General features: G+C 46.5%; 1 protein-coding gene across 4 annotated transcripts in view; it reads right to left on the reverse strand.

Annotated features, from left to right (window-relative positions):
- The window catches only part of CPXM2 (carboxypeptidase X, M14 family member 2), a 146,514-nt gene that overhangs the window by 85,506 nt on the left and 35,999 nt on the right, over nucleotides 1-25,009 (reverse strand). For all 4 annotated transcript variants that reach the window (XM_013983827.3, XM_021073605.2, XM_013983826.3 and 1 more), the window contains one exon: nucleotides 13,074-13,183. In XM_013983827.3, coding sequence (XP_013839281.1) covers nucleotides 13,074-13,183 — 110 coding nt within the window. The remainder of the gene's footprint in view (nucleotides 1-13,073; nucleotides 13,184-25,009) is intronic.

Consider the following 25,009-nt stretch of genomic DNA (forward strand, 5'->3'; position numbering starts at 1 on the left):
CCCAGGTCAAAATATAGGATGTGACCAGCATGCCAGAAGCCTCCCTGATGCCCTCTCCAGACCCACTGCTCTGATGTCCATCTCCCTGGACTGGCTTTCCTGTTTTGGGGGTTTTTTTTTTTTCACTTTATACAGATTAAACTTACCGTGGCTACTCCTCTGTATTTGGCTTCTTCTGCTCAATGTGATATCTGTGAAATTCATCCCTCTTATTGCAGGTAGCAACAATGCATTCCTTTTCACTGTTGTATAATATTCTACCGTATGCATATACAAATGACTTATCCATTGTGCTGTTGATGAACCTATGGATGATGACCATCTGAGGGGGTACATGAACCTACCTATACACGTCTTTTGAACATGTGTGAATGCCTTTCTTTTAGGCGTAAAGAGTATATTTGTTAGATTAACAGGTATGAGAATGTTGAGCTTCAGTAAATGCTGCCAAACAGATTCCCAAGAGTGTGCTATTTCACAATCCCAGCACTGTACAGAAGTTTCTATTATTCCACTTCTTGGCCCACACTTGATATTGTCCTTTTTTTTAAAAGCCTGATTGATGCCTATGTATCATACCCCACTGAGATTTTAATCTGTATTTACTTGATGATGAATAATAATGAGCATTTTTTCTTATGTCTCTTGGCTATGATCTTGCCCCATGACTATAGCACAGCTCCAGCCACATGTAACTTTGCTTTAGTTCTCAAATAGATCATGTTTCCTCCACCACAGGGCCTTTGCATGTACAGTTCCCTTCAACCTGGAATTCTCTCCTCTCCCCTCTGCCAACTCTTTGTCTGATAAACCCTTAACTTCCAATCCTGCTTCAAATCTTGTAGCCCATCCCCGGGGAAGTCTTCCAGATCTCTAGTCCAAGGCAGGTTTATTGGGCATAGAGAACCATGTATGACGTCCTCCAAAAAGATACGTTCAAGCCCTGATCCTTGGAACCTCAGAATGTGACCTTATTGGGGAATAGAGTTGTTGCAGATGAGATTAGTTAGGGGAGGATAAGGGCCCTAAACCTGTTAACTTATAAGAAGGGGAATTTGGATACAGAGAGGAAAGACGATGTCAGGGCTCATGGGGAGATGGCGTGTGACCACAGAGGCAGAGATGGGGTGACACAGCTATAAATAAGCCAAGGGGCAAACTGGGACACCTGGGGACCAGAACCTAGAAGAGGCAAGGAGGGATCCCTTCCTCAAACTTCAGAGGGAGTGCAGACCTCCCAACATGTGGATTTGGGACTTTTAGCCTCTGAAACTGTGCGAGAATGCATTCCTGTTGTTTTAAGCTGTGCCTAGTATATGGCACTTTGCTACGGACGCCCCGGGAAACTTCTGCACCTTGACAAAAAAAAAAAAAAAAATAGTGGAGTTCCCATCGTGGCTCAGTGGTTAACGAATCCCACTAGGAACCATGAGGTTGCGGGTTCGATTCCTGGCCTTGCTCAGTGGGTGAAGGATCCGGCGTTGCTGTGAGCTGTGGTGTAGGTCGCAGACGCGGCTTGGATCTGGTGTTGCTGTGGCTGTGGTGTAGGCTGGTGGCTACAGCTCTGATTAGACCCCTAGTCTGGGAACCTCCAAATGCCACGGGAGCGGCCCCAGAAAAGGCAAAAAGACAAAGAAAGAAAAAAAAGAAAGAAAGAAAAAAAAAGAAAAAAGGAAGAAATTTCTGTACCTGATGCTCTCCTTCTGGGTATTCATTATAAGATGCAATTGGGCATTGACCAGGGAGATTCTTAAACATCACTTCATTTCCCCATGAGATTTTCCAAGGCCGAAAAACACGGGAAGCATCCTTGACTACTCTTTTAATCTCCCAGACCCCTTCTCCAAACCTCATCCACCTCCTCATCAGAAAAGCCTACTTTCAAAATATCCACAATCCAACCTCTTCTCATCCCCTCTGCACTCCCATTTTGGTGTTTGCTGTTGTTGTTTGTCTTGTTTTGTTTTCCTTTTGTGGCCGCCACACAGCCTATGGAGCTCCTGGGCCAGGAATCAGAGCCGAACCACAGTTGTAACCTACACGGCTGCAGCAACACCAGATCCTTTAAGCCAGTGCTCTGGTGCTGCAGAGACAGCTGATCCCATTGCGTCACATCAGGGACTCCCACACTCCCTCTCTGGCCCAAGCAAGTATCATCTCTTGTCCAGGGTGCTGAAATCACCCCGCCCAGACCCCCTGGCTTTGACACTGGCTCCCCTAAAGTCAACACAGAGACCAGGCTGCCCCTTTGCACTTGGAAAGCAGAGCACATCATTCTTGGGCCCGAAAACGTTCTGTGATTCCCCCAATTGACTCGAGAATAAAAGCCAAAGTCCTCCCTATGTCACCTCTGGGCTGGCGTCTCCTTCCCGCCACACTCTGGGCTCCAGCCGCACTAACCTGGGTAACTGGTGAGGCCAGGCCTGCTGTCACTACAGGGCCTTTACTCAGGCCACACCCCTGTCCAAACGTTCCTCCCACAGCTACTTGACTCCCTGCTGATCCTCCAGCCGACTGGGCCCAAATACTACCTCCCAAATGAGGCTGGTCTGGATCACTTCTAACTATAACCCGTCCCTCCCAAGAGCCAGACCCCACTGCTGGCTAAGTTTCGCTTTTCTTCTTTTTCTTTTTTCTTTTCTTTTTTTTTCCTTTTTAGGGACACCTCTGCGGCATATGGAAATTCCTGGGTCAAACTGGAGCTGCAGCTGCTGGCCCACGCCACAGCCATGGCAACTCGGGATCCGAGCCACATCTGAGACCTACGCCACAGCTCACGGATCCTTAATCTACTGAGTGAAGTCAGGGATCAAACCCGAATCCTCATGGATCCTAGTAGGGCTCTTAATCTGCTGAGCCACAGTGGGAATTCCCTGTAAGTGTCTTTTTCTTCTCTCCTAGCATTTATCACCTTCTAACTACTATAAAATTCACATTGTATTGCATTTCTTGCTTTGATGTGCCTCCCTCCCACTAAGACTGCAAGCTTTCAGATGGTGAGACTCTCTGTCTGTTTTGCTCCCAAGGACCTAGAACAGAACCCAGCACCCAGAGGGTCCTCTGTAAACATTCGCTGAGAGATCATGGACTATTTCTGGATTTGTCCATCACCATCTCCCCAGGACTCATGATAGCGCCTGCTTGGCACAGATAAGGTCCCCAAGAGGTGGGGTTTTTAGTGAAATAAAGGAATAAAAGAAAGACTCGGCTCTGCTCTTTCCTGCCTCCCCCTCTCCCTTCCCCATCCTTCCTCCTCTCCCCACACTGCAGTCTCTGCTTGGGCAGTGCTGCATCCATGGAAGCCCTAGCTCAGAATGACCTGTACCCCCGACTCCCACAGTGTGTGTCCAGGGGACAGTCTGGCAGTCTGCATATGGCTGGACAGACAGCCCAGAGGCCCCATCCCCACGAGGCATCAATTGGGAAGGCACAGCTCGGTTGTGCCAGCAGAATGGACACAATACCCCATGTGGTGACTGCTGACACCCCTCAGACGTCTCTGGGTCCTGCCAGGATGTGGGCCTGGAAGGTTCTAGGGATGCTCAAGCCAGGGGTCAGGGAGAAGAGCCAGAAGAGGGGATGTGGGGGGACACCACAAGCTGGTAAGCAACCTGAACCCTCTTGTGCCTGAGATGCATGGAAACAGTATTTACCTGTAGCTGGAAACCTCCCAGTTGAGTCTCAGCTCTGCACTTACTAGCCCGCAGTAAGGTCTGGGCAGGTTAGCTAGCCTCTGACTTCAATGCCTTTTCTTTAAAACATTTTCCCTCTGAATATATTGAAGATGAAATAAAATATCGATTGAAGGAAATTTAGTAAAATAATAAAGACACATTCACATAGCGAGTGGAAGAGAGTTCACTTCTGCACCCGGGAGTCCTGTGGTTCCAGAGTGACCTATGACCCACAGGCCAGGTGCTTTTGCTACCTCAGGGCCCCGCTTTCCGCATTACCCTGCTCTGCACCTAGCTCGTCTCACTGCTCTCCGCGTTCCTGATGCAAGCTTCGGAGAATAAGAACCACCCATTGATATCATGATGACAAATGCTGATTTTGAATTTTCCAAAAGTCATGATCTAAAATATTTGGTCCTGTTATTCCCATACGAATTCAAATACCCACAATTCCAGCATCAGGGCATCCAAGCACTGTCCCAGACTGTTTCTGGACACCAGATGCAGCACGAAATTGCTCTATCAGAGCAAGCAGGACATTCCTGGGTTTGGAAACTACACCCACTGTGATGAGTTTCGCCCTTGCAGCACCCAGCACATAAACAGCCCCCGGCAAGGGCTGGTTGAGTCACTGCAAGGATTCGTGCAGCCAGAAAGGAGCTGGAGGCTAACATCCGGAGAACTGGGATGGTATGAAGGGACGGACAGGCTCTGGGGTCAGAAGACCCTGGGTGCAGGTGACTCCAGTATTGGGAAGGAGAAGGGGGCATGTGCGGTGATGCCTGAGAAAACCGTGCTGCCTTGGGTGGTCTCCATACAGTCCCTGTCAGGATAAAAAAAACTGGTCTCAGAGTTCCCGTGTGGCTCAGTGGTTAACGAATCCGACCAGGAACCATGAGGTTTCAGGTTTGATTCCTGGCCTTGCTCAGTGGGTGAAGGATCCGGCGTTGCCGTGAGCTGTGGTGCAGGTTGCAGATGCGGCTCAGATCCCGCATTGCTGTGGCTCTGGCGTAGGCCAGCGGCTATAGCTCTGATTGGACCCCTAGCCTGGGAACCTCCATATGCTGCAGGAGCAGCCCAAGAAATGGCAAAAAGACAAAAACAAACAAACAAAAAAAACTGGTCTCCACGTCTGGGCAGGGGGTGAGAAGTGGTCACCAGGTACCTTGGGGCTAAAGAGGAACTAGAGACAGGTATGTACGATGTGAACTTCGACACCAGGATAAAACTTGGTTCTGTGTTTTTTTGGGTTTTTGTTTTTTAAGGCCACAGCCACAGCATAGGGAAGTTTCCAGGCTAGGGGTCTGGAGCTGCAGCTGCTGGCCTACACCACAAACATGGCAACACAGGATCCGAGCCACATCTGCGACCTACACCACAGCTCACAGCAACGGCAGATCCCTAACCCACTGGGCGAGACCAGGGATCGAACCCATAGCCTCATGGATACTAGTCAGGTTCGTTCCACTGAACCACAACAGGAACTCCCTTTCAGCGTTTCATAACCGACTCCCTGTGGGTTTATCTGAAGCCACGGGCATCAGCCATCTTCATGGCTTACACCTCACGGCAGGTAAAAAGGTTATCAGAACTCTGGAAATGGATTCTAAAGCCAGCATTCAGGTGCTCTGTAGAATTCCCTGAATGGAATAATTAATAAGAAGAGCTATGTTTCATTCTTGCAGTGCTGAGAAAAGGCTCAGACAGATGCTATTACCATAACCAGATGCTTCCTCCAGTTAGAAAGAAGTCCAACCCACATGAGACAAGTCCTCAGCCACAGTCAAATGATGGGGACCAGCCATCACAGTCATCTGGTGGTGTTAACGCTTGTGTTTTTCTTGTGACCCCCAAATGCCAGCTCCTTCTTCTCAATTCTTATTGGAATATCAACCCTCTTACCTTTCTGATTATAATATTATAATAGGCAGGCATGACGGTGACATCCTGGGGGCCAGCCAGGCTCTCGGTAGGCATTTCATTTCTTCTGATCACATGTCAGACTTACACTCAGCAGGACTTTAGAGTCTTAAGAGTGAAACTGCAACCCAGCCCTTTGAAATGTCAAGTGCTGTTATAAGCTGCCCCAAAAGCATCCAACATAACAATGGTGGTGGGATACATCGTTCAAAGAATAGTGATATTTATGAGCGATGGACAATCTCTCAGGGTCCTTAGAGGATTCTGCTGGGTCAGGACAGGTGATTAGCTGCCATTAAATGACCCATTTGAACGCAGTTACCTCCCGAGACTAACCACAGGCAAACGTTCCAAGCGTGATCTTAGAGGTCATTACTGACATTTTCTCTTTGAGATTCGGAATGTTCATTTCCAATCTGCCTGCGCTTCTCCCAGAGCAGAAGCCAATGGTTGTTTGTAAAGGAGATCACGGTCTCACAGGTGAGTCCTGTCTAAAGGATCCTGGCCACATGGGCAGGATAATCCCTGCGAGAGGACGAACCTTAGCCAACCGGCTGAACTGGATCCCTCCCTTGAATTCCTGAAAATCTCTTTTGTCCCAGGGTACTGATGAAAAGTAAATCCAGTATTTGTCTTTCTCTTTCTGACTTACTTCACTTAGTATGAGAGTCTCTAGTTGGATCCATGTTGCTGCAAATGGCATTATTGTGTTCTTTTTATGGCTGAGTAGTATTCCATTGTATATAGGTACCACATCTTTTTTTTTTTTTTTTTTTTTTTTTTTGTCTTTTTGCTATTTCTTTGGGCCGCTCCCGCGGCATATGGAGGTTCCCAGGCTAGGGGTCGAATCGGAGCTGCAGCCACTGGCCTATGCCAGAGCCACAGCAACGCGGGATCCGAGCCGCATCTGCAACCTACACCACAGCTCACGGCAATGCCGGATCGTTAACCCACTGAGCAAGGGCAGGGACCGAACCCGCAACCTCATGGTTCCTAGTCGGATTTGTTAACCACTGCGCCACGACGGGAACTCCTGTACCACATCTTCTTAATCCATTCATCTGTTGATGAACAGTTAGATTGTTTCCATGTCTTGGCTATTGTGAACAGTGCTGCAATATCACTTATATGCATCTAAAACACGGCACAAACGAACCTGTCTACAAAGCAGAGACAGATTCATGGACATAGAGAACAGACAACGTTCTAACCAACAGTCCATGCTGGTTGCCAAGGGGGAGGCGGGATGAAGTGGGATGGATGGGGAGTTTGGGGGTGGTAGATGCAAACTATTACATTTAGGATGGATAAGCAAGGAGGTCCTATATAGCAAAGAAGTCCAACCCACAAGAGACAAGTCCTCAGCCACAGAGATTGGAAACTCTATCCAATCTCTTGAAGTAGAACACGATGGAAGATAGTATAAGAAAAAGAATATATATATATAGAATATATATATATATATATATATATATATATATATATATAGAGAGAGAGAGAGAGAGAGAGAGAGAGAGAGAGATTTATAGAATATATACAGCATAGGTCACTATGCTGTACAGCAGAAATTGACCCAACACTGTAAATCAACTATACTCTAAGAGAAATAAAATTACAGAAAAGTAAACCCAGGCTTCTCCTCTAAGCTTATATTATTAAATCGACACAAGCAAAATTCTACCTGTGAAAAAGAGAAATTATAAGTTGATCTATAAGGTGCTTTTACTCTGTCCAAGTCTTTGTGCTGAAAATGAGGACAGAAGTATGCTACAGACTGAGTGCTTATGTCCTCCATATTCATGTGTGGAAATCCAATCTCCGAGGTGATGGTATTAGGAGATGGGGCCTTTGGGAGGTGCTTAGGTTACGAGGGTGGAGCCCTCCTGAATGAGATTAGTGCCCATATAAAAGAGACCCCGCAGGAGTTCCCTGATGTGGCACAGCAAGAAAGCAATCCAACTAGGAACCATGAGGTTGTGAGTTCGACCCCTGGCCTTGCTCAGGGCGTTAAGAACCTGGCATTATTCAGATACAACTTAGAATAGGTTTATAAGGAGATCCTGCTGAGTAGCATTGAGAACTATGTCTAGATACTCATATTGGAACAGAACAAAAGGTGGGGGAAAAAAAAGTATACGTGTAAGAGTAACTTGATCCCCATGCTGTACAGCGGGAAAAGGAAAAATAAACAAAAATTTGATTGGAATTTTGTGATATTAAATTATTGTCCTTAATTGTTTACATTGGACAAATGTGTAATGTGTTCTCACACACATCAAAAATATTCCTCTATATAAAAAAACCTTTAAAAGCTTGAACTATGAAAATGAAAATAAAAGGAGTTTGACAGAGAAAAAAAAAAAAAAAAGAATCTGGCATTGCCATGAGCTGTGATGTAGGTCGAAGACAGGCTCGGGTCTCTCTGTTGCTGCTGTGGCTCTGGGGTAGGCCGGCTGCTGTAGCCTCAACTTGACCCCTAGCCCAGGAACTTCCATATGCTGCGGGGTGCGGCCCTAAAACGCAAAAAAAAAAAAGGGGGACCCCACAGAGTTCCCTCGCCCCCTCCACCATATGAGGACGCTGGAAAAAACAGTCGTTTGTAAGTCGAGAAGCAAGCCCTCACCAGACACCCAGTCTCCCAGCACCTTGATCTTGGCCTCTCCAGCCACCAAAACTCTGAGAAATAAATCTGTGTTGCTCATAAGCCACCAGCTTATGACATTCTTCTACAGCCACCCAAAGGGACTAACCCAGGGGTGAGTGTCTCTACTTTAACATGGCAGATGCAATTCAGTAAGTGCTCATATCTGCAAAATCTCGGACTTATGAAAACCAAGTCCACAGGAAAAATAAGATTCAAAATCTATGCAGCTCTGTAACCCAAGAACAGCAAAAAAAAGTCAATTCTATGGAGTTCCCGTTGTGGCTCAGCAGAAATGAATCTGACTAGCAGCCATGAGGTTGTGGGTTCGATCCCTGGCCTCACTCAGTGGGTTAAGAATCCAGTGTTGCCGTGAGCTGTGGTGTAGGTCGCAGACGCGGCTCAGATCTGGTGTTGCTGTGGCAGTGGTGTAGGCTGGCAGCTGTGGCTCCGATTCAACCCCTAGCCTGGGAGCCTCCATACACCGCGGGTGCGGCCCTAAAGAGAAAAAAAAAAAAAAATCAATTTTAAAAACACTAAGACAGGTAAGAAGACATCTTGCTAAAAAAATTTTTTTAAATACAGCTCTAATGACAGAATTTGATCTTTAAAAACTACGGCAGGGAGTTCTCTGATGGCCTAGCGGGTTGAGGCTCCTGCGTTCTCACCACTGTGGCTCTTGTTGCTGCTGTGCGGTGTAGGTTCAATCCCTGGCCCAGGAATTCCCACATACTGCCTGTGTGGCTAAAAAGAAAAAAAAAACAAAAACAAAAACAAAAAAAAACAAAAAAAAAAAACAAAACCAAAAAAAAAAACAAAAAAAGAGAGAGAGAAACTGAAATAAACATTGCAACTTTCATTAGAAAAAAAAAAAAAAACTATGGCAAAGGCAGTACAAAGGCAGGGGGTGTGAGGAAGAAAGGAAGCTGCTGGGTTGTGGGGACAAGGGCTACACCGGCAAAGGACCTGAGCAGTAAGCATCCTGGAACAGAGCACGTGGCCGCCCTGAGCCAGAGCCGCACGGATGACAAGTACCATGAACAGGACTGAGTTCTTCTGAGGCTTCCACCCGAGGCTGTGTTGGTGCCCCTTGGGGTCCAGGCTGGTGCCCGGCCCCACAAACCACTGCTCTAATGGCAAAAATGGGACATGAGCCAAGGCTGCTTCCGTGTCCTGATGACGTCATGCCGTATTTGCCGATCGCGTAGGAGCAAATCTGCAATAATGAAACACTGAGATGGGCACCACTTCCTCCCTCGAGAAGACTTCACAGCAGCCACGGTGCCCTTGGCACTGCAGCAGCGCCCCGGGAATGTCTACGTGGCACATGCCTACGTGCAGACCCGGTGCCGTGGCAGCATGGGAAACTCAGATAAACAAGATTCACACAACCCGTGAGTAAACCGAGGCGAGATAAACGTCAGAAAAGAGAGCTGCACACGATTTAACAACCATCCAGGGGTGCCTGGAACATGAGCTGTCGGCTGGGCCAGTTTTATGGGGTTGTTTGGGGCAACGGCTCCAGCTTGAATTCACATCCTGCCTCTCCTGGGAAATCTTAACCGAGTGACTCACGGGTCCACGTGGCTGTTTTCTAAGAGACAGAGCTAATAAAAACAATTAACAGTCTGTCTCATGTCGAGGAATAAACAAAATAAGCCAGGTAAAGCACTCAGCACAGCGCCAACAACTATCAGAGCCGATTCTCGCTCTCCTTCTGCTAGAGACTGAGGGTAGCTTGAGGAAAGGGAATCTCCAGCAGCTTTTCTTCTCTGCTCTTTTAGGGCCACACTGTTCTGGAACACAAATGCACTTCGTCATGGCCAGGTCAGTGAATGGCTACTAGTGGGCATGGACTTGGCATCTGAGAATCGCTGGGGACGGTTCTCTTTCTTCCTCCTTTTGCTCCTCAGACTCTGTGAAGGTGGCAAAGGCAAGCATCTTGCCCAACGCCTCTCAGCTCATGAGCAGGTGCACCAGGACGCACTCGGAGCCCGCGTTCTGGGGGGACCACGTTCTTGCCTGCAGAGCCTGACCAGCAAAGGGCTGGACTGACCTCGCTCACATCCCGCACTCGATGCGTTTAAACTCAGTTTCTAATTCTGACACCTTGGTGTTTCTCACACATCAGATCCCATTAGCTTGACACGCCTGCCAAATACTCAGATGTGAGAGAAAAAGTGGTTATTTTTAAACCGCATTCAAACTGCATGAGTGGGACGAGGCATTTGCAAGCCCCTGTGGTGGTGGAAGCACTGATTCTGGAAGGTGGGACCCACTGAAGGGGATCCTTAATGCTACCAGATGCTTTAAGCGGAGGAGTGAGATGATCCAGGCAATGTTTCAAAAGCATCAATATAATTTCAGTGAAATCAACCTAATTTCATTGTTCAAGGAACCCTGAGCGCGCTTGGGACTCCCATTTTTCTTTCTTTTTTTGCTTTTTAGGGCCGCACATGGCATATGGAGGTTCCCAGGCTAAGGGTCCAATTGGAGCCACAGCTGCCAGCCTACACCACAGCCACCGGCCTACACCACAGCCACAGCAGCGCCAGATCCAAGCCAGCAACGCCAGATCCAAGCCGTGTCTGTGACCTACACCACAGCTCACAGCAATGCCAGATCATTAACCCACTAGGCAGGGCCAGGGATCGAACCTGCAACCTCATGGTTCCCCATTGGATTTGTTTCCGCTGCACCACAACAGGAACTCCCAGCACTCCCGTTTTTCTGATGAGGCAACTGGGGCTCAGAGACGTGAGATCATTGTTCCAAAAGTCCCCAAATCTACCTACACATGTCAAGGCCAAGGTCTGGACTCAGCCTGCCTGACTGTGCCACATACAGCCTGTCCACTCTGCCCATGGGGTTCCCAACTGGAAACACAAGACCCTCGCCCTCTGCCCAGCCTCCCACAACTTTAGGACTAACGAGGCCGCTCCCTTTCTGACCAGAAGTGCCGGTGAACGCAAACGCTTCCTCTTTAATCAAGGCTGACCTCATTGCTAGAGAAAGAATTCTGAGGCGTCAGATGACGGCCGGATCCTTAACCACTGAGCGAGGCCAGGGATGGAACCCACATCCTCATGGACACTAGTTGGGTTGGTTACCACTGAGCCACCACGGGAACTCCAGAAGAATGAATATTTTTACACCAACTTTAGATTTCATTCAAGTTAGTTCTGGAAACATTCTGCCCGAACTGTCCTGAACTGAAACGTGGTGACGGCGGGGTGGTTTGACAGTCGATTTGATGTGGTCAAGAGCAGGGGAAGAGATGCTTGGAGTGGGAGCTCTACTCAGACGCCCCGAGCCTGGGGGTCCCTGGGAAGGGGCCTCGTCCACAGTGACTGCCAGGAGCACGTTTAGAGTGACCGCTGGGAGAAGGGGGCGTCAGCTCTGCCTCTTAGAAGCTCTGAGCCTTGAGCACAGTCTTGATGGCCCGAAATCAAGGTCATGCCTAGGAGGCAGGTCAGGCTGAGATGGTAGGCATGCCAAAGGGTTTGGGAGCCACCCACAGTTATGGATCAGTTGGAAAGAAAATTAAAATATGAGAGAACCACACAGGACGGCGCAGGTGCAAATGCGGAGTTAGGAGGGGCGGGTGAGCGGGAGCTGGAGCAGGAGGGACAGGCGTCCTGGATGGGCGGGCAGAATAGCACCCCCTCCCCCGTGAAGACGTCCACTTGCTAGTCCCAGAACCTGTGAATAAGCTCGGTTACTTGGCTGCCAAGGGAAAGGAAGGCTGCATTTGCAGTCAAGGTTGCCAGAGATGGGCACCTAATGAGGCCACTGGGGCTCAGGGACGTGAGATCATTGTTCCAAGATGATCCCTTGGGAGACATCTGGTGAGAGGGTTCTGGATGAGCCTGGTGGGCTCAGTGTTCTCACAAGCATCCTTTAAAGCGGACGAGGGAGGCAGAAGGGAGAACCAGAGAGGTGCCAGAGTGAGACGGACTCAACCTGCCCTCGCTGGCTTAGAAGGAAGGGGCCATGAGCAAGGAAGACGGGCGCCTCTAGAAAGGGGAAAAGGGAAAGAAATGCTTTTCCCGAGAGCCTCTAGGGGGGTACACAGCCCTGGCGACACCTCTATTTGAGCCCCGTGAGACACCTATTCTCCAGAACTGAAAGAGAACAAATCTGTGTTGTCTAAGTGGCTACGTTTATGACAAGCTGTTAAAGCATCACTAGGACACGATACCGTGGATGAACTGGGGTTTACACCACGGGGGCAAGGTGGGGGCAGGGAGCTGCAGGCAGGACCTGCCTGGGAAATGGCCTGCAGCCAGGAAGTGTACGGTACCCGGAGGGAGCCTGGGGCTGGGGGGTGGGCAGGAGCAGGACCTTGGTGGCAGCAAGGACCACAGTGATGAAGGCCTTGAGCATCAGGGAGGGAGGCCAAGCACAACAAGAGCCAATAAGGGTTTGACCTGGCAGAACATGATGGAAGGAGCCACAGAACAGCCTGGAAGAGGCGTGGGTGGTGGTGGTGAAAAGCACTGGCAGAGAAGCGACAGAGGGCAAAAGCCGCTGCCTGCCCATGGCCTCAGGGGCTCAGCGTCCCCTCCTGCCTTTTCCACGCAGATCCCGTGGCAGGCAGGTTCAGGAACCAGCAGCATCCTTTTGACCACCTCATCGCTCGCCGTATCCTGAGTCCCAGGGCTCTCTGTCTGCAAAATGAGGATGCCCTGTGGCGAGATCCCGCCCGCTGTGCGAATGCGTGCTAACTCGCGTCAAATGCCAGGCACAGAGTCTGCCCCGAACTCAACAAACCGCCGCTGCGTCTGGGGCCAGAGCAACTAGCCCTGCAGTCAGAAGCCTTCCCCGCGAGCTGGTACCTGGATGTTGAGTCTCCCTCGATGCGCCCCCAGGCCGTAGCGCTTCGAAGTGGACGCGTGGAGCTGGAAGTCTGTGATTTTTAAGGTTTCCAGACCAAGAGGTGGGCAACCTGGAAAGGACAGTGTTGATTAAAAACAAGGACAGATGTGGACAGAGACGAACTTCTTTTTTTCTAACTCCGGCCACGTCCTTTTGTCTCCCCTGAACTCCCGCTCTGGGTGCAGCCCCACCCACTGGTATGCGCGGGGTTTCCGGACAAATACTGTCCATTCAACTCTCAACATCACACCCCTTTTCTTCTTGCCGGCCTTTCCCCCCCGGGTGTTTTTGCTCTGATTTTCCTTCTGTCTGATGCTGTCCCTGCTACTGTCTGAGGCTGTTGCCAATTAAGGATCCTTCCTCGGCGTGACTCAGCCAGGGAGCGTTATTGCTTAGAAATTTCAGAGCCATCCCGTGGCTGAGCTCTGCCAATTCATCAGAACTTGTTGATTTTGTTTCAGCAACTCTGGCCCCTGTCTTGGGCACACTAATGAGCAGAGCAATAGAAATAGGAAAAATAAAAAAGCACCTATTGTCTGCTGTTCTTGGCAAAACCAGTAATTTTGAGAACGGCTACTCGGCCCAGTTTACTGGGTCCAAGCTGTCTCTGGAATAAGATTCTGGCACTTGGGCCACCCCTCAGCCGTCATCCCAGTCCAGGCCATGGTCCCCAGGGATAACAGCTCTAACAGCAGCCTTGGGGGCAGATCCCAGGCCTCCTGAGTCCTGGGCTACTATTCTCACCGCCCACCCTGCAATCGGGCTGGAAACTTCCAAGTGATGCTTTTGCCTTCCAATCAGACCCAGGGAGAGAGAAAAACACGCAGCAGGGTAAACGAACACAAGCCACAAAAAGGGCTAGAAATCCCTACTGTGGAGTTCCTGTTGTGACTCAGCGGGAATGAACCCAACTAGTACCCATGAAGATACAGGTTCCATCCCTGGCCTGGTTCAGTGGGTTAAGGATCTGGCTGTGAGCTGTGAGCTGTGAGCTGTGAGCTGTGGTATAGGCCAGCAGCTGCTGCTCCAATTTGACCCATAGCCTGGGGACTTCCGTATGCCACAGGTGCAGCCCTAAAAAAGAAAAAAGAAAAGAAAGAAATTCTTACTGTGACAGAGGCAAGTTAAAGAGCCATGTGGGTCCCTGCTGAGATGGGAGTGAGCCCTGGGATCTCGGGATACTGGGAAGGGCCGAGAGGATAGAAAGGAGACAAACGGCCCCATTCCAGCCACGGTCCCTGCCTTGTCCACAACTTCTAGGAAATGAGAGATAATTACACTAACAGAAGTCTCAGTGGCAACTCTTGCATCCAAGGGCAGCGACTGGAATCTAGAACCTGCTGCCTGTCAGTAGTGAAAAGGGCGTCTTCAGACAAATGCCTAGAAAACTAAGCCCCCTCCCATCATAACCTCGGATTCTTGCTGAAATAGTGTGTCAGACACACACACCCACACACGCACATACGCGGAACAGTAAGAACGCGCTCCATGCAGTGACTACCCCTCAAAAGAGCCCAGGGCCCTCGATCTGCCAAAGAATTCCAAATGCAATGCAAAGCTGGAGCTGGAAGCTGGAATTCCTTTGGTTTTAAAATTCTCAAGGGCACATCGGGCCCCTGCCCAAGGAGCTGTCAATCACCATACCACCTGCTAACAGGCAGGACTTTTCTCCATCCTTAGAAAAGGTCACTGAGGAAGACAGAAGTGCTGCCTTGAGGATCAGATAAAATGGAGGAGATGCAAGTATTCCAAAGCTTAATTTAAATATCTGCAATCAACAAGTCACACGGGCAGGTGGAGGGATGGCGTCCTAGCATCCTTGTGGGACTATAATGTGTTGGTATCATCATCAAGACTGTAAGTCAATTGAGGAGACAAGCACTCGGTTTAAAGAGTGCTTGAAATCCATGGGAAACTCATTCCCAGCTCTTCGCACCTCACTCCCCACCCCCGTCTGCCAAGTCTCCAGCCAGCCTGCACGGAGCGGCTCTGGCCGGAACTCACCATGGACACAACTCCTGGGCCAGTCTGTCCAAGGATGGCCCCTGAACAGCCCTCAAGAAGCTCCCTGCTCCTCCCACAGAAATAAACTCCTTCACCATCAAGTCAAATTTTTGTTACTTCTAAGAGGAAAAAGGCTCTAATCCTGAGAAGCATGTGGGCGAGGAGAACATGGGGAGAAAAAAAAAAGTGTGAGAAGAACACTTGAGGAAAATATTAATTAGAGGTGGGAGATGCCATAATCTGGAGAAGAGTGACAGTCATCAAAGATGACTCCGCTTTTCTCTTCCAGCGAGCTCGGCTCTCTAAGAACAGCCTGTGCTGAGCAGGGCACCGTTTCCCAGGCCTGGGCTCTGTTGCCAAGGAAGTGAGCAAAGTGGGGCCCTCGGACCTCATTCCGCATCGCCCCTCCGACAGGTGCGCACACGCGCACATGCATTTAATTAGATCTGCCCCTTGCTCAACCTCTCTGCGTTGCAGCCACTTTACAAAATGGGTATTAGCACTATGGCATGTATTTATTATTGTCCCCACTATAAATGATGATTTGTACCCACCAGCTCTTTTTTTTTTTTTAATAGCTGCACCCGCGGCATATGGAGGTTCCCAGGCTAGGGGTCCAAACAGAGCTGTAGCTGCCAGCCTACGCCAGAGCCACAGCAAGGTGGGATCTGAGGCTTGCCTGTGACCTGCACCACAGCCCTCAGCAACACCGGATCCTTCACCCACGGAGTAAGGCCAGAGATCGAACCCGAGTCCTCATGGATCCTAGTTGGGTTCACTACCCCCGAGCCACGACGGGAACCTCCCCCCCACCCAACCTCCCGCCACGAGCTCTGTAATGAGTCAGAAGTGCCTGTTGCTTTTAACATCTTGAAGGGCTTTGCGACCTAGAAGTGACGGCACCGTCAGAAAAGAGGGTTTCATGGGGACCCCACCCAATATTCGCCGATAATCCATGCGGAAAAAGCATCTGAGAGAGAATGGGTGTGTGTACACGGGTGACTGGGTCACTTTGGGGTACAGCAGAAATGATCAGAACCTTATAAATCAGCTAGACTTCCATAAAACCTAAACAAAATTAAAGATTTAAAAAAAAAGAGAAGAAGGCGTTTAAGTTGGAATTCTGAATCAGGACAGATATTCAGCGCTGATCCCAAGGCCCGAAATCTGTGTAGCGGGAAGGCTGTTAGGAGAGTTAAGTCGTGAAAATTATTTTCTTTTTTTTTTTCTTGTTTTATTATTTAATTTTTTCCCTCTGTACAGCATGGGGGCCAAGTTCCTCTTACATGTATACATTTTTCCCCCACCCTTTGTTCTGTTGCAGTTTAAGTTTCAAGACATAGTTCTCAATGCTACTCAGCAGGATCTCCTTGTAAATCCACTCCAAGTTGTATCCAATAACCCCAAGCTCCCGAACGCTCCCACTTCCTCCCTCTTCCCCCGGACAGCCACAAGTCTATTCTCCAAGTCCATGATTTTCTTTTCTGTGGAAAGGTTCATTTGTGCTGTATATTAGATTCCAGTTATAAGTGATATCATATGGTATTTGTCTTTGTCTTTCTGGCTCATTTCACTCATTATGAGAGTTTCTAGTTCCATCCATGTTGCTGCAAATGGCATTATGTCGTTCTTTTTTATGGCTGAGTAGTATTCCATTGTGTATCTATACCACATCTTCCGAATCCAATCCTCTGTCAATGGACAATTGGGTTGTTTCCATGTCTTGGCTATTGTGAATAGTGCTGCAATGAAGATGCGGGTGCATGTGTCTCTTTTAAGTTGAGTTTTGTCTGGATAGATGCCCAAGAGTGGGACTGTGGAGTCATATGGAAGTTCTATGGATAGATTTCTAAGGTATCTCCATACTGATCTCCATAGCGGTTGTACCAGTTTACATTCCCACCAACAGTGCAAGAGGGTTCCCTTTTCTCCACAGCCCCTCCAGCACTTGTTATTTGTGGACTTATTAATGATGGCCATTCTGACTGGTGTGAGGTGGTATCTCATGGTAGTTTTGATTTGCATTTCTCTTATAATCAACGATGTTGAGCATTTTTTCATGTGTTTGCTGGCCATCTGTATATCTTCCTTGGAGAACAGTCTATGAAAATTATTTTCAGGAGGATTGTGATTCAGGGAGCAATGCAAGCCACCGCCCTAAGCCAGACCCTCTGAAGACGTTTTGTTGTGCAATCTTCATAAGGACAGATGGGCTCTCCCACCCCCATTTTACACAGAAACAAATGAAAATTCCAAGAGGCTTATCCCGGGGTTAAGGAGCTCGTAAGCGTCTGAGTTAGAATTTAAAAATCAAGTGGAACAAAATCCCAGGCCCCTGGGTTTTTACACCACCTCCCTCTGACTTGAAAACTCAACAGTGTGATCCAAACGCAAGCTGCACGGTGGCTTTCGGGGTCGCATGGAAGAAGGGAAGCAGAGCTGGGACAGGTGTCACCAGCTGGCAGAGCAGAGCTCAGACTCTGAGGCCTTCTGGCCTGCTACGCTGTCTGCTGGCAGGGGAGCAGAGACGCCTCCGAGACCTCCAGGGCCCTGCCAGCTCACAGCCGTCCCGAACGACTGTGCTCATTGTCGACCATAAACCAAAGAGCCCTGACTTAGGACGTTCTTTCTGGCCTTTCTGAACTTGACATTCCCTTTGATCAGTGAAGAGTGCAGAGGCCACTTGGGGTGCACTGGGAAGTGTGAGCAGTGGCACTTTGTGCGGCTCAGACGCCGCTGCTCCCCAGGGAGCACGTCTCCCTCCAGCTCTTGTGCAGATGCTCATCCCAGCCTCATCTAATCGCCCTGGGAAGCTCCTTCCTCACCTCTGGACCCCTCCCTGCAGCAGTTCTCGCCCTGACTCAACGTCAGAATCTTCTGAGGAGAAAAATAAAGATGCCTAGACTTCTCCCCAGAGACTCTGAGCCACAAGAGGGCAGAGGGACCCAGGCCCTGATCTAAAGCTCCCAAGGGCATCTTCGGAGACCCTCAGAAGCTGGTTGGCTGGGGTCTCTGACTTCCAAGGCTACACGAGCTCAGAGACTCCCTTTCCCAGGCCCCCCAGGGATCAGGCAGAGGAAGCTCTCAGGGGCGCTGGTATCAGCTAGCCCTGGCAAACATCGCTCAGGCCAGGAGCCTGCCCAGAGCCGCCCAGTCTAGAGGCGTTGACTGCTGATCAGCGGCTGCCTCACTTGAAAAGCTCAGGAGGCCTCGTCCCCCAACGCCCACACCTCTCACCCTACCCACGCCCCCTTTAAAAGTACAAACCTCACTGTCAATGTCCCAGGGCAGCCACGATGAGTTCTCATCACTGAATTCCCAAAGCCTGGGTCAATGAACACATCTGTCCTACAATCCAATAAAGCTGATATAACTGTTTGCATCATCATGGGAAATTAATCTGTTCTTTACACGTCGCTTATAAAGCCAAAAAAAGAATTGCTGGTTCAAAATAGCAGTTCTCAAACCTCAATTACTTACTTATCATCTTCATGAATTTTTTTCATGCACTATGACCTAATTAATTACTATTGCTTTATTTTTGCTTAAACCAAGTAATTTTAATAGAAATATGTTAAGGTCAAAAGACACCTTATTACTAGAACATAACATAGAAAAACATGTTCATGATTTGGGGGTAGGTAAAAAATATTTAAACATGGGGGGAGGTTTCCCACTGTGATGCAGTGGGTTAAGAATAGGACTGCAGTGGCTGGGGTTGCTGCAGAGGTGTGGGTTCGATCCCCAGCCCGGCTCAGAGAGTTAAAGGACCCGCCATTGCTGCAGCTGTGGCGTAGGTCACAGCTATAGCTCAGGTTCAATCCCTGGCCCAGGAACTTCCTTGTGCCATGGGTGCCGCCATTTAAAAACAATTTAAACATGAAACAAAAGCACTAAAGGAAAATATTGATGACTGGTCTATACTGAACTTAAGAAGATCTGTTACTCAAAAGACGTGATTACTAGAAGGCAAAGGTAAGCCAAAGAGTGCAAGAATGTATTCACTATGCTTCTACCTAACGAAGGACCCGTATCCATAATATTTTTAAGAAAAGCTAGTAAACAAAAAAACCTCTTCTATAAATCAAAAAGAGCAATGAGCCAAAGACCTGAAGAGGCATTCGCAAGAGAAGATATCTTAGTGGTGAGTAAGCCTTAGTCACTAGCCTATAGGAAAATGCCAGCTAAGACCACAGGGAGATACCAGTACACAACCACCAATGCGAATAGAACTAGAAAGACATGATATCAATGCTGGTGAGGAAGTGAAGCAATAATGCTGGCACAAGCTTTAACTGGTACAACCAACTTGGAAAACTCTCTCCAGGACTATTTGCTGCAGATACTCATGCCCTAAAACCCAGTAATTTACTTCTAGGAATATACCCGACAGAAACACATTCATACATACGCCAAAAAAACGTATGCAAGAATGATCCCAGCTGCACTACATGGCATAGTCAAAACCAAAAACAATTCAAATGATCACTAATATGAAAATGACTCGATAAACTCTGGGTGGTCATGCACTAGAATACTATAAGCCAATGAAAATAAATAGGGCCATAGCTCAACAGGACATGGATGAAATTTATAAACATGATACCAAGTGAAAGAAATCAGCCACAAAGAGTATGCAATGTATGATTTCATGAATATTAAGTTCGAAACAGGTTAAAGTGATCTCTGAGGGAGGTTATCTTTGCAGAGAAGCAGGAGGAGGGCATCTGAGGTTCTGGTCATATTCTGTTTCTGATCTAAATGAGTTTAATGACCGATTCTTTCACATTATATGGGAGTGGTGTAGGTGACAACCCAGTGGGTTGTACCCTTACGATTTCTACACTTTTCTGTACGTATGGTACACTTCAATAACAATAATTTTTAACAGGCTTAGCTTTTTCTGACCACTACATCCCATTCTTGCCAAACTAAGTCTACTTATCCAATTCAGAAAGAGTAAAAGAGAATTATGGAGAGGGAAAAAGGCCAATCTCAAAAGCTGTATGCTGCATCCCCCCATTTATCTAACATTCTTGAAATAACAAATTTATAGAAGTGGAGACCAGAATAGTGGTTGCCAGGAGTTAGGGGCTAAGGGAGGAGGTGAGGCTGTCAAGAGGTAGCACCAGGAAGCCTTATGATGATGCAAAGTTTTTTTTTTTTTTTTTTTGTCTTTTTACCATTTCTTGGGCCGCTCCCGCGGCATATGGAGGTTCCCAGGCTAGGGGTCAAATCGGAGCTGCAGCCACCGGCCTACACCAGAGCCACAGCAGCGCGGGATGCGTGGGATCCGAGCTGCGTCTGCAACCTACACCACAGCTCACGGCAATGCCGGATCGTTAACCCACTGAGCAAGGACAGGGATCGAACCTGAAACCTCATGGTTCCTAGTCGGATTCATTAACCACTGCGCCGCCACGACGGGAACTCCAATGCAAAGTTCTGTATCTGTGGTGGTATTTCCATGAAGCTACATCTGTGTACAGCTGCACAAGACTATGTACACACACACACACACACATACACACACATGAGCGTGCGTATAACTGGTACAATCATGCTCTGTGGATTGCACTAGTGCCAATGGCCTGATTTTGTTACTGCACCACAGTTATGCAAAATGTCAGCACTGGGGGAAGCAGAACAAAGGCCACACAAGACCCATTTGTTTGCAACTTCCTGTGGGTTGAGAATTGTTTCAAAATAAAAAGGTTTTTTTTTTTTCTAAAAGGAATCTTAAAAGGGAAAACTTTCTCACAATATGTTCAGGGTTATTTAACATAACTCATAAAATCATCAGTTGTACGGAGGCATCACAGACTTTGGGAACTCGAGCTTAAACTTTTGCAACCTCTCCCAAACTCATCCTCAAAACCTATAAATATGGAGGTAAAGAAAGACTCCCAACAATGCATTAAACCTAATGCCAGATGTGAAGAATAGTCACCACACAGGAAACCAATGGAGACAGTTGAGAAAAAAAAAAAAAAAATGGAAAGGACCAGAGGAGGGACAGAAAAACCCTTCCCCCTCTTGCATGGGTCCATTTTGAAACCCAGGATCTGCAGCAAGTGGAAAATCGGACACCCGGCTTCAAAGCTCAGATGTGGCTTTCTGAGGTGGCCAGGTGCTCACCTCTCCCCCAAGCCAAGTTTCGACAACTGTTTGGATCAGAAACTCTCAAAAAACCAACTAGACAGGAAGTAGGGGGAGGGCACACTGTCACGCAGTGGCAGTCTGGAGCAAAGACAAGAACACCAATAACAACATATGAAGGTAATTATAGTTCCCCATGCTCCCCATCAGATCCGAGAACCAGCAGTGAGGGAAGAAACGGGTACCTCAGAGAGCAGAAATATGTACCAAAAAACCCATGCCACCAGAAACCAGAAACTGTACTGGGGGTTCTGCATGTTGACCTGGTCTGCAGATCTGACGATGGGCTCAGACAGCCCCCTGTGGAAAAAATCTGACTGTATGTTGCCTCATCCAAAGAGAAGTAAAAGACAAAACACTGAAGTTTAGTCTTAAGGAATAAAAATTCTACAAGAAGGACATGAAAAGAGGTACACCATCTAAAATACTCCAAAAGAAATAATTTGATGTAATAACCAGAAAAATATTTTCCCATACCATACATTGTTCATTCTAAGTATATTACAAGAGACATGGCCTCTATTTGCCATAAAAAGAGTATGCTGAAAAAAACAAAAACAGATAGAAAAATATTTAAAATAAGCCAATTCAAAAAAACTAAAAATCCAAGGGCAGAATTAAAACCTATGAGGACAGACCTATTATTTCTGAACTAAGGTCTTAGTCAAATCAATAAGGAAAAGTAAATAAAAGCCTTAAAATAGAAAGGAAAAAGAGAAAATGGTCATGATTTAGTAGATATTGATTTTGTACCCATATCCAAGTTAATATTTAAATTTATAATTAGTGAGTTTAGCAAGGTTGCTGGATATAAAATTAGTATACAGAAATCAACTGTACTCTATACACTAGCAATAAAGGATTAGAAAACTAAAATTAAAAGCATTACAGGACAGCAATTATCTAAGAATAAATCTATTAAAAATGTGCAAGACCCATGCATTGAAAAATATTTTAAAAGATCTAAGAAACAGGGAGATATACCATGTTCATGGATTAGAAATATGTAAATTCTCCTCCAAGATGATTTTCCAGAATTAATGAAACTCTAATCAAAATTCCAGGAGAGCTTTTCAAGATAGTGTAACTATGTGTGTGTGTGTATGTGTGTGTACAAACACACTCAATGGTTCAAGAATAACCAAAACTGGAGTTCCCATCATGGTGCAGCAGAAAAGAATCTGACTAGGAACCATGAGGTTGTGGGTTCCAACCCTGGCCTTGCTCAGTGGGTTAAGGATCCGACATTGCCGTGAGCTGTGGTGTAGATCACAGACACGGCTCAGATCTGGCATTGTTGTGGCTGCAGCATAGGCCGATTGGACCCCTAGCCTGGGAACCTCCACATGCTGCAGGTGCAGCCGTAAACAAGACAAAAGACAAAAAAAAAAAAAAAAAAAAAAAAAAAGAATAACCAAAACTTTTTGAAGAACAAAGTTCTGCTCTATCAGATATCAAGATTTATTATTATAAAGCTATAGTACTTAAGAGAGTGAAATATTTTATGTATAGGTAGAAAAACGAACATATGATAAAGAACAGAACTGGGAGCCTGAAAACAAAGCCATGCACAGGTGGACATTGGACAGCAAACAGATAAAGGCAGAATTGCAAAATAGTGGGAAAACAATCATTATTCTATTTGGGTACTTACAAGGAAAGAATTAAATTGAACTTTAATCTTCTATCATAAATAAACAAAAAAATCCATTCCAAGTATATAAAGACCTAAATCATAAAGAGAAAATGAAAAAGAAAGCATTAGATAATAACATAAAATGTCTTTATGACTTTGGGATAAGAAGAGATCTCTTAAAGCAATTACAAATAGTAGCAACCATAAGGATGACTAATATCTTTGACTACATTATAATTAAGAATTTCTATTTATTAAGAGTCCATAGAACAAAGAGTAAAAAAAAAAAAAACAGAATGTATTTGCTACAAAAACTATAAAGTCAAAACTCATACTCAGAATGGATAAATCTATTAAAAAATTGAACAGGAATTTCACCAAAAAAGAATACTCAGATGACAAATAAATATATGCAAAGATGCTCAAGTTCATTAAAAATTAGTAAATGCAAATGAAATTACAGTGAGTCACCATTATACATGCAGTAGATTGGCAAAATATTAAAGTCTGATCATACAATGCTTGTTCAGGATGTGGAGCCACTGCATGCTGATGGGAGGTTAGGTTAGGATGAAATGGCCACTGAGGAAAACAATTTAGCATTTGTCAACTGTCAAGTTGAATCCAGTCATTCTACACCTAACGTATACACACCAGGAGAAACTCATGCCCATGGGCACCAGGATGTGTGTACAAGAATTTTCACTGGTAGTACTTTTCATAAAAGATAGAAACTGCAAACAAGCCAAATGTCCTTCAGTATTAAAATGGATAAAGAAATTGTTGTGTATTCCTATGACGGAGTGAAACTGAACAAAGTAAGCAAGCATAACACTGATAGAAAGTTACATGACATGCCTGAACACACACGGCACCATTCTACTTATATAAGTTTTTAAAATAGGCTCAACTAATTCATTTAGAAATGCAAACATCAGTGGTAAAACTATAAAGAAAACAGAAAATGTTAACAAAGTTGGGAAAGAGGCTACTCTAGAGTCGAAGGAATAAAAATATGATGGGAAGATTGAGGATGCTCTACTTCTTGACACATGTGGTTACAGAGGGATGGGCTTTATAAATATTTGTTAACAGAACATACATTTTATGGGCTGCTATATACATTTTATCTCACAATAAAATATAACATATTCTACACAAAGCTGTATGAGCAAAAATACTACTGCAGAAAATGACATCAGATGTGGTAACAAGTCTGCGAAGATCTCAAAAGGCTTATCTAAAGGATAAAAAAAATCAGGCGCCCCCATCATCTCAGCGGAAACGAATCTGACTAGTATCCATGAGGATGTAGGTTTGATCCCTGGCCTCACTCAGTGAGTTATGGATCTGGCATTGCCATGAGCTGTGGCATAGGCAGGCAGCTGCAGCTCTGACTCAACCCCTAGCCTAGCTTGGGAACTTCCATATGCTGTAGGTACGACCCTAAAAAGACAAAAAAAAAAAGGGACAAAAAAAAAAGGATAAAAAAACTAAAACAAATAAAAAATGGAGAGAATTAACACTGATTTTTTTGGTGGTGTAAATGTAAATTACTAAGTGGCACCAATCTTTAAAGGCTACATAACTGTAGGCGTCCAGGTACACGCCATTCTGGAAAAAACGAATCTCTAGAGACAGTGGTTGACAGAGGTTTGAGGGATGGAGGAATGAATGGGACGAACACAGAGGGCTTTAGGGCAGTGAAACTACTCTGCGTGATACATGGCAGATACACATCATTCCATCTTTGTCCAAACCCACAAAATGCTAAAACGAAGAGTGAACGCTAAGGCAAACCATGGATGTTAGTTAGTAAAAATGTATCAATACTCTAATCAGTTGTCACAAATGTACCCCATGAATGCAAGGTGTTGCTAACAGCAGAAACTAGAGCAGGAGGGTAGGTACATGGGAATTCTGCACTTTGCTTTGTCTGTAAACTTGGAACTGCTCTAAAATAAATGAAAAAAAAATATCCTAAAGAAGATATATTCATGGAGTGACAGTAGCTTGAAAAAGAAAATTTATTAAGATGAACTCAAAAGAACAGAAAACCTGATGGATAGAGGAAGAGCCCTCAGAGAAAGTCAAGAA

Source organism: Sus scrofa, chromosome 14 (assembly GCF_054392235.1).
Source record: "Sus scrofa isolate SSC_HxYL_T2T_F1_AM1 chromosome 14, Sscrofa_HxYL_maternal_Yorkshire_Landrace_v2.0, whole genome shotgun sequence".
Taxonomy (NCBI): Eukaryota; Metazoa; Chordata; class Mammalia; order Artiodactyla; family Suidae; genus Sus; species Sus scrofa.